Here is a 10844-nt window from a genome sequence, read left to right as displayed (position 1 = left end):
CAGGATCATAATAAATTCACTTAGTTATTGACTTTGCAAGAAAAAAATTGAATTAATATTTTTTAACAATAATACTTGTTTAATTTTTTGAAGGATTTTATTCTTGAATCTAAGTAAAAATAGATAATAAATAAATTATTAATATTTTTGATGTACTCTAACCGAATATTGGAATATTTTACGAAAAATCTCATATATATATATATATATATATATATATATATATATATATATATATATATATATATATATATATAACAAAATCAGCAATGAAATGGAACTTCAAGAAAATTCTACTGTAGAATCAACAAGTGCCCTTCGATCTCCCATTTTTAAATGCTAATGTCCACAAACCTTTATGGAATGTTTTTATCATACTCTACTTCTGATTCCACTAATCATCCGAAGCAAAAAAAAAAAAAAAAAAGGTAGATAAAGAATTCTTCTCTTTCCAACAGTATCAGGTGTACTACTACAAGCTCCGTTTATTTGGATGCGAACCCTTTTGCAGGCCTTTCGTCCCCCAACTCACCCTCCTCTCCTCCCCGATCCCTCGCTCGGACTTCGCTCATGGAGAGCACAGTGGAGGCGCTGAGCGCCGCCTACCAGGAGTTCGTCGCCGCGGCGGCAGGCGTCCTGGAGGCCAAGGAGCAGTCCGGCGGCCAGAAGTCGGCCGCCACCGACGCCGCCCTCGAGCTCTTCAAGCAGCGTTGGGAGCTCTTCCGCGTCTCCTGCGACCAGGCCGAGGAGTTCGTCGAGTCAATGAAGCAGCGGATCGGCTCCGAGTGCCTCGTCGACGAGGCCACCGGTGCCGCCCCCGTTCGTCCCCCCGCCGCCTCCGGGATCCCGCCCATCAGCGCTGTCCGCCTCGAGCAGATGAGCAAGGCCGTGCGGTGGCTCGTCATCGAGCTCCAGCACGGTGCCGGGGCCGCCGCTGGCGCCGCTCCCCATCCCCACGCCTCCGCCCCCTTCGATGCCCGGTTTTCGGAGGACGGAGCTCAGTAGGTGCGTCAACCCTTGGCTACGTTTCTGTTGTACTCATTGCTGTTGGGATGGTTGTTGTTATGTTGTATGACTTCAAGATTGTTTCTTTACATGTGAAGACTTAAGAATGTCAAGTTAATTAGCTTCAGATGGATTACATTGTTGGTAATCATAGTATTTGAGGATTGCTTGGTGACGTTATCTTTTCGATGCTTTTGAATCATTCGAATATGTATTAAAGGAATGTGCTTTACTGAAAGAATTGTGTAAAACAAGGATCCTATTTAGATAAAGTTGCAAGTGTATGAAGGATTGATGGCATTTGTTGGAGCTATGTTTGAAGGGTTGTAAGAAGTTCTCTTGTGAGTTTATATGAGATATTGGAATGAAGTTATATGGTCAATGCTAGCTTTAAAAAAATCATGAATTGCTGTGAATATTTTCATGAATTATGTGAAACCATTTTATTTATTTACTGCATTTTTGGAGCATTCCTTCATTTTGTAATTTATAAGTAGGGTATAATTTGCTTTCTGATTTATCTCAGGCCTTTTTCTTATATTTGTGCTTACAAAAATTGTACTTCAAATGATTTACTTAACCTAATTAAGACCTTCATTTGCCAAAATAATCCAAATCTTGCCATAGTTAATCTTTGTTGCATTGGCTGATCATGCTTAACTTCAACTGAAATTCCTAGCCAGTTGTCAGTTTGGCCAGCTTTTGCATCTAAACTACTGATTGAGTAGAAACTAAGACTTGAATAGACCTATATACACCCAAATACTTATTTAGACTTGCATGAAACATAAAAAGCATTGTTTTGGTTCCTGTTCTCAGTGAACATTAACGAGAATCTGATCACAAAATTGTATCTACATCAATCTTAGAGCATTTTGAATGTTTCAATTGTTGATCACCTGCCAACATGGGCCATTCGGTTATAGAGTTTGATAACCCAGCTTTCTGCAACCGACCACTTAAAAGTTTTCATCTGAGCTGATATCTCAGCTGAGATATTGGTTTGTATTAGTATTAGACTTCCACCAGTCTGATATGATGCATATCTCAGCCCCTATTATATATGATGATATGATATCAAAATATCATCTGATTTCCTGATCTTCCTTTTAGAATCTTAAATTGATGTTCTAGTCATTCAATATTCAAATCACTGTCTTAACATGGAAGTTATGCCAGGTTCGCAATAATAACTAAAATCTAAGAAACTTTTGGTTCCTATACTATCAGCCTAGATTTTGGAAATCTTGCTTAGTTTCTATTTTTCCAAATTTCTATCTTGGCTGACATAAACCAAGATAGTGGTCCATCTCGGAATCCGGCTCCATCTATAATGGCCAAGATCTCTGGAACTAAAATCTTGATACCCTTTCAATTGAAAAAACTCTTGCTTGGTTTCGCTTCTTTTGTACCATACTTCTCAATAATCTTTTGATCAATCTTCTTTAACTCTCGCATGACTGAAGTGACCTTGATAAGTAGTTATTAACCCACTCAGCAGAATACTGAATGCTAAAACAGATTGCTCTTTTGCTAACAATTGTCTCCTATTCTTCTCATATAAATTTATGACATTGAAGACTTTGAGAGTATTTTAGCTTGGCAGAAGCTTAAGTCCATAATCATTGGTCCAAATTCTGTTAAACATTGAAAATGGTCCAACTTCCTTTGAAGCACTCTGATCAATGCAATCACAAGTTTACTGTTAGGTACAACCATGATCGCCTTAATGACCCAGTCTACAGTAGTTCTTCTGGGATGAAGAGAGCTGTATTTTGCTTTGTTTCTTTATAACATTAATGGCCTCTTTGTTGCTTATTGTTAGAGGCTACAGATTTTGTATGGTTCAAAATGGGGACCATTAGCGGCACCAACTTTCTGTGAGCATTGCACAAGATTTTTCTCCACTTTAAAACAAAAATTCTTGCAACCCATGACCTCGGTGATTTATCTGGCAGTTAAAAGCTCATATTGAATTCCAAGTTAAAGTCTGTTGTATAAGGTAACTTTAGGATTGTCTGAGCTTCACATATCTGCATAACCAAGTAGAAGTTTGAATGGCTTTAAGTGTGTTAGTTTACTTTAAGTTTCACATTTGTTAATTTACTTTTATATCAGTGTTTGACAGCTGTTCTGTTATTTTAATCTTTAAATTTGCATTTTCTTCCGCATCTGTTTCTAGATTTAGTCCTCATATTGATAAACATAATCCTGAAAGGCTCAAATATATAATGTGATTATATTTCTCTTCCTGTATTAAGCTTGTGATTAAGTAAATAATTATCATAGAGTTTGAAATTTTGGTAATCATTCTCTATGCAAGAACACTAATTTCCTACAACTGCATTCGCTTGAGCAGCTTGTGGAACCACTTTTGTATGGCTCTTTGTTAAGCTTTCTATCTGGTGGATACAGCTGGAAGTGTTAGTGAAGTGATGCATTCTGTTCCTGAAGGAGGTGTCTGGATGCCCACGTTAATAATCCTTCGAATAAACCATATATGCTAAATGGTGAGAACAAATCATCCATTGGAGAGAGGAATTTTATTCATTTAAGGCAACTTTTGATCTTAGAGTCCTTAAAATATGGCAATGCTGTAAATCACCTCTAAAGAAGAATGCAGAATCCCTATTTTCTTGGGATTGTTTGATCTCAAAGCTTCCCCTTGCATTCTTCTCTCCCATTCCCTCTTCTTTCTAAGTCTTTGGTTGAATGGGCAATTTATACAGTGACAATATATTTGAGCATCCAGACAGGTCCAAAATTGTGGAGTTATATAGTTACCATTTTGACAAGCTATAAACCACTTCTTATTGTTATCTAGGATTTGCTGTGTAGCCTATGAATCAAAATACTTTCCTTTTTCACATGGATTCAGCTTTCATATAAGAAAATATTCTGCAAAAGAATCTCATGTAGTAATTAGTGGCTATTGAGACTTCTGCTATGATCATGTGCAACTCATTTGTCAATCATGTTGATAACCCCTTGTCACTGCTTAGAAGGTTTTAGCTTAAGCCATCAAAAAGAACAAAGCCATATTAGAAGCACCATGTTTCATCCAGTTCCTTAATATCCACTAATTTGAAACTGATCTCTCAACTACTGCATCGGCTTCCTTATGGGTCATCCAGGCATGCTGAATTAAGCTTATTTTCAGTTTGACAAAACTAGTTCTTGAAGGTCCATTTGTTGGAAAATTGTGATCTAGCTCGTTTGGAAAATCCTCAGTTCAGAATGCAACAAACTGTTCTGGAAAATGTGTCATCTGCGAGGTTGTCTTCTGAATTCTGATAGATATGATTCCCTTGGTATGTTCCACCAATTTTGTTGCTCTCATGCCACCACTGATTTCTGTTCCAGCCTTTGTCAAATTGCCCTTTCTTTCCTTTCCCCCTTTGAATATATGCCTGATATCGCATATGTTCTCCAGTCTATATTTCCCATGCTTTTGTTTGATCGCTACTTTTAGTTTCCATTGGACTCCATTCCTTTAACATATAAAGCACATAACAGACATGTCCTCTAGCAAACAATGTTGTGGTCTCTCAAGCTACTGTTCTTTTTTCTTTTCCTATATTTTGTTAATGTAACGCCGGTCAGATCCGGCATAACTCCATTTGGACTGGATATGTGACCTTCCATTTTTGGATCCTGTAATCTGTACCTTAGATATCATAATTGACTTACAAAATATGTTACTATTTTTTTTTTTCCAATGGGTCAGAGGTTAAGCTTTGCATGTCAACCCTCCTGGTCTTCTTTATAGCATTTCCATTTCGTATGTCGACGGAAATTTGCTGTTCAAGGGCTTTGCCTTCTTCATTGAAAATACTGGAATGAAGGGATATAGGACTGCATTATAAGACTAGGTGCTAACCATAAAAAGTGTTTCTATCTAACAAGAACAAGTTTGGCTCCATGTGGATCTTGTGGTCTTCTTGGGAAATTTCATAAAAAAATGGTTTGCATATTCCCCAGTTATATTACAATCATCAGGGATGATCTTCTTTCAGAAAAGTCACCACCTTTCCCTTTGTCCATGCCAAATCTTGGACTATTACAATGCTATATCTAAGGAATTACGTTTTAATGACTATCCCACCATCATTAGGAATATCTAGACCAAGTCATCCAGTAAAACTTTGTTCTGCCAATCCATTACCCTGCTATCAAGAAATCCTCTTATTGGTCGTAGACTTGCTTCCATGTGAGCAAGACTATATTCCGACTCCTTTACCGCGCATGACATTATCCGCGGGTTACGTGAGCTTCAAGTAGTTTACCTGACAAATTGATAAATCTCGTATTTCCGACTCACCGAATAGAATCAGTGGTTTTTTAATCACGATCGGCTATTGCCGACATTATTTCTCAGTGCTGCCTATCAGTTTTATGTTATGTCAAATTTTTTTATTTTTGGGTCCGAGGATGTTTGGTTCGTAACCAAAATTGAAATAGAAATGAGAATCGAAATAGCTTAGAATCGAAATTGGAATGGCAAAATCTTCCGAAACGTTTGGTTCGTGATCAAAATTGAAATAAAAATTGGAATAAAAATTTGAATCTATAAAAAAAAAAAAAATAGAGATTGAGTTCTATATAGATTGAGGTATTGCTATTCGACTCTGGAATTAAAATCGGAATGGAACTCTTTTCAACCAAACGGTTAGAATGTGAGTCACCCATTCTAATTTCGATTCCAGATCTCCAGTCTCTCCAACCAAACATCCCTCCAACCAAACATCCCTTTGGTGTCTTCATCATTATTGTCTAAGCCTTTTCCTGTTACATTTGGGTTGGCTACAGAGCAGGTATCTAAGTTGAGAACAGGAATTTTTTTGTTTTATAAAGAAATGGCTGCTATAACACCATATTGGCCTTTTTTTAATAATGGAGGCTCCTAATTAATTTATAGCTATTAACAGTGAGAGAACTTAGCTCATAGCCTTAATTTTGCTGTCATTTCATGATAACAACCTTTGTACACAAGGAATAACTAGGAGTATTCATTCAGTTTTAACCGGCTCGATGCGAACCGATCCAAATCAAAAATTAAATAATAAAAAAATAAAAATAAAAAATTGATTCGAATAAGAAAGGAATCGAATCGAAACCGAATCAAGAATTTTGATTCGATTTGGTTACTCAATTTTTTTATATTTTTTATTTTTAATTATTTATTTTTGATATAATATATTTAAATAATTATTATCGATCCATTATTAGTTTACTATATTATATTTAATTAAATTTAAAATTTATCAAATTTATTGTTTGATAAATTTTTATATTAAAAATTAAAAATTAATAAATAATGATACATTGATAATTCATAAATGATAAATCGATAATAAATAAAATATAACATATCAAAATTCACATTATCTACAATAAAAATAAACAATCAATCATCACAGTAAATTATAACAATAGGTCAAATCTAATATCCAATCATCCATTTATACAATCAACAAATTTTTAAAATAATAAACAACATAAATTTAAATTATAATTTTGATTTTTGATGTGATTATTAAATTTTTTGATTTTTAATTGAATTAAAAATTAAAATTTTTAAAAATAAAAATTAAAAATTAAATCAAATTATATTTGTTTCGATTATAATTTAATTTTTTGATTTGATTCGAATTTTTGATCTAAAATTGAACGATGAACGTTCCTAAAAATAATTACCCTAAGTCAACAATTTCAGTGTTCGTTGTTCGACGAACTCTGTGAAAGTCAAATCTCTGTACTAGCTGGCATACGTGTTTTTTGAAAAAAATTATAAACAGTTATTTAAGCTAATAAAACCTTTATATCTCTAATAAACTATTAGTGTCCATTATTTCCTGCCATAACAATAGTAGTGGTCACCATAAAAAATCTCTCCTATACTGCCAGTCAGGCAGGTTTGGACAAATAATGGCAGTTATTCCAGGATGACTCCAACACTGGATTGCGTAAGTTATTGGTGTTTTTTAAATCTTGATCAGGAGATTTTCATTTTAACTATTTGGTTAGAGAAGTCTTATTTCTACTCCAATTTAATGAGATAATAAAAATATTTCAATCTCTCAAAATATAATTTTAATTTTTTTTTTATATTTAAATTTTATTTTGATTCTGATTCTACTCATGAATCAAATATATACGAGAATATGATCATTTGGATTTTCATTCCGGTTAATTCCAATTCAGATTGTGAAACAAACACACCTATAATGGATGGAGCATACTGTGGCGTCAGAAAGTAATTTTTCAGGAAACATGAATTGTTCATTCTGGAATTTTTTGAGGCTCTGAAATCTATCTTAATGTTATGGGAGTGATATCTGTTAGAGGTGAAAGCTCTCAGCGCCTGGGGCTGCAAGTCAGCAACCCATCTACGTCACCGCAATGGATTGTTTTTTTTTTTTTTTTTTGTGGGTACAAACCACAATGGATTGTTTGTTAATAAAGAAATCATGGATTAGTGCAAAAAATATAGATTTAGTGCTGATTCTTGATACAAGCCAGTAGTAACTGCAAATATACATATGGTTTGCATGCTAATGATTTCAAGCCATACCTAATAATATGCTCACGTGCAGCCATCCTTTATTTCTTTAAAATTCTATCGTTTTTTTTGGAAGAATGCTCGTCGGCAGATTTTTCCATGCTGATTTCTGGTGGCAATTAAACGTGCCAAAAATAATGAAGTCGTCCGTGGGCTCTGCCGACTGGTATGACTTCTTTGCAGCGATCCATCGCAGTGGCAGGCCTGCTGTTTGTTTATTGGTGTATTCTCTCCCTCGGAAAATGGTGGTTTGGTATGCGTCAATATCCGAAGTTTCTAAAAGTTTTCCTTTTGATTTGGTGGTTGGTCGTCAAAGCGCATCACGGTTCAACTCCTGGGCGACAAGTTTCTTTTTTTTTTTTTTTTTTGTTTAATGTAATTCTTTCTGTTGCACAAACACTAAGGGCACAGCCATCTGTTCTCAATCTTCCCGAAATGATCAAAGTTACTTTGTGTTTCATTCCTTTATTTATAGCATTTGTTTATATATTTTATCATCAAGAGAAAAAAAAATTACTTTGTATATTTGCATCAAAATCTAAGCATGTATTGTTCGTGCTGTATTTTTCGCACACTCAAAGTTCAGTTTCCATTCTACCAAGTGGATAAACTTAGGTATCGCTCTCTAATATGGAACAGGAAAAGAATTATTTCATGCAAGTATAACAATGTTATTTTATATTGAACATTTTAAATTGGTGAGACTACACAAAGCGAAGGAAACATGAACAAGATGAGTATGTTTTGCAGGCTTAATTAATCATCATCTGGTAAGACAGGAGTAAGCATAATGTGTAGGCCCAGCCAGTTGGTTATCAATTACTAAAATATAACTTTGCTAGCTGCAAACTCAGCCATACCCAACGGCTGCACCTCTCATGATATAATATTCTGGCTTTGGAAATATTCTCCGAAGGTTTGAGCATAACACACCGTTAGAAAACAATCTATCATAATTTATTCAAGCTTTATCCATCACGGAGCGCCTGCTCGGATATCACATGCATGGTCTATTGCAGGTTGTATCCATTAATGCAAGCTCTTTGATTTTAGTAGAGCTGGCTTTTATGGTTCTCTATTGGTCTCTATCCAAATCACCCAGAGCTGATTCCGATGATATAACTTAAAAGGATAAATTATAAAAATTTATTTAAAGTTTATGATTATTATATTTATATTTAATAATTTAAAAAATTTATATTTATATCTAATTAAATTAATAATATTAATACAATCATTTATAATATGTAAAAAATTAAATTTGTTTCTTCCACCTCCCCCCCCCCTCCCTCCCCCTCTCCGATCATAGAGATGTCGGGTGTCGTGCTTGGTGATGCAGTACACGGGCTGCCACCTGCGGTTGTGCCCCATCACCAACCCATAGATCCATCCCAAATGGTCCCTCCACTCTGTCGTATCCTTGCACCTGCGACAATGTATTATGTTATGGAGCCCATAGACAGACAGAATATTTGGAAGATATTTCAAAAAAAAAAAAAAAAAAAAAAGGATGATTAGCATGCGCACCGACAAGAAATGATCGAGACAGCCTCAACAAAGGTGTGAAGTCTGAGGGGCTCGCGAGGGATCCTAAGGGCATCAAGTGGGCGGCCAAACTGGATCCCTGGGTGATCCACGAGTGAGTCACTGGTCCTGGAACTCGACAAAAAGATTGGACTTCACAAGCACTTCCAAGTTGCCAAATCGCTTCAGCGTGAGGGCTGCATTGAGGTCCCAAAGTCCTCAGCCCTTGATGACTGTGTCTTGGCCTCCGTGTCCGTGGGTTACATATTTTTCTTTCTTTCTTGATGAGTCATCCTTTATCTTCCGCTGTACTTGGAGGGTCGAATCCATGCAACGCAAATTGCCGAAACATGCAGCCAGTTCCACACACACTTGGCCCTGCAAGCATGTGCTATTATTGTTCTTTTGACTTAATTTTTTTTCCTTGGAAATTGCACTTCAACAATCTTATTAGACAATTCCCACGCATAGGAACATCAAAAGAATGGCTTAACAGAACATTCTTCAATTATATCATCCAAATTACATTGTTAAAAAATTAGATAGAATTACATACATGGATTTTAAAATTTTTTTGAAGTAGCAGCAGAAATAATTTAGATTAAATCTTTTAATTCCACATACAATAGAACTAATCTATATCTATCCGAACTCTGGATTAAATATATACCTATAATCTGAAAATAAAATAAAAAAAAAATGAGATCGGATCTCAATATCTTGCGTGAGTTGAAATACACCGTAACCGATGATCCTAAATCTGAAAGTTCTTGAGCTGCACACAAGTCCGACCTCTATAGATATCCATCGAGATCAATCTTGAACCTTTCTTCTCGTTATAGATCCATCTTCTCTAATATAAATCTCAGCCTTTTGGACTTTTGATCAATACTTGATTTTGACTGCAATCTCAATACTTGAACTACAGCCTTTCTCCCTGTTTCTTGCTATAGAACAAATCACACTCAACTAAAGTATGTAGAAAGATGGGATGCCCAACCTTTGGGCATTGGAAAGAGAGGAGGAGAGGAGATGGCATGGAGATGGAGAAGGAGATCTGAATTCACAATTCAATTAATTTTAAAATCCTAGAAGACCATCTCTTATATAGATCTTTTCTTGATTCCAATCAATCTCCAATCAATCTAAAAATGCTAGACCTTATCTCATAAGAATTTTTATTTTTTAATTTGATTTTTACTCAAAAAAATCAGATCTAATTGAAAAGATCCTCACCTCTTTTGGCAAGTAGATAGAGCGCCCCATAAAACATACGGCAGGTAGAGTGGGTGTCCTCATTAAATAAGATAAGTAGTTGGGGCACCAACTCTTGGCGCCCGTCTAGGGTTTTTTGCACACAAGAAAGGGGGTGTAGCCCCTCTCTCTCTCCTTCCACACTAAGGCAAAAGAGGAGGCGGGTCCCTCTCTCTTATGATGCCCACTCTAAGGATTTTGCACCATTTGGTCTTTCCAAAAAGGAAGGCTTGCTCCTCTCTTCTTTCCAATAATAGTTGGCACCCCTCTACAATTTTTTGCACACAAGAGAGGGGGCGTAGCCCCCCTCTCTCTCCTTTCATGCCAAGGTAAAAGAGGGGGCAGGCCCCTCTCTCTTATGACGCCCACACCAAAGGTTTTGCGCCATTTGGTCTTTCCAAAAAAAGAGACTTGCGCCTCCTCTCTTCTTTCCAATAATTTCACGTCTCATAAAGAAATAACAAGAAAAAAAATAAGTAGATTAGTTTGCCAACTAATT

The 10844-nt window shown here is 35.8% G+C and overlaps 1 protein-coding gene across 1 annotated transcript; it reads left to right on the top strand.

Moving 5' to 3' along the window:
* The first annotated feature begins 421 nt into the window (after positions 1-421).
* Positions 422-1318, top strand: LOC105058140 (mediator of RNA polymerase II transcription subunit 32). The gene has a single exon (XM_010940958.4). It carries the CDS (start codon positions 571-573, stop codon positions 1003-1005), a length of 435 nt encoding a protein of 144 aa, XP_010939260.1. The 5' UTR covers positions 422-570; the 3' UTR covers positions 1006-1318.
* Positions 1319-10844: the final 9526 nt, after the last annotated feature.

The sequence above is a fragment of the Elaeis guineensis genome, chromosome 15 (assembly GCF_000442705.2).
Source record: "Elaeis guineensis isolate ETL-2024a chromosome 15, EG11, whole genome shotgun sequence".
NCBI lineage: Eukaryota > Viridiplantae > Streptophyta > Magnoliopsida > Arecales > Arecaceae > Elaeis > Elaeis guineensis.
This window is presented reverse-complemented; position numbering and strand designations above follow the sequence as displayed.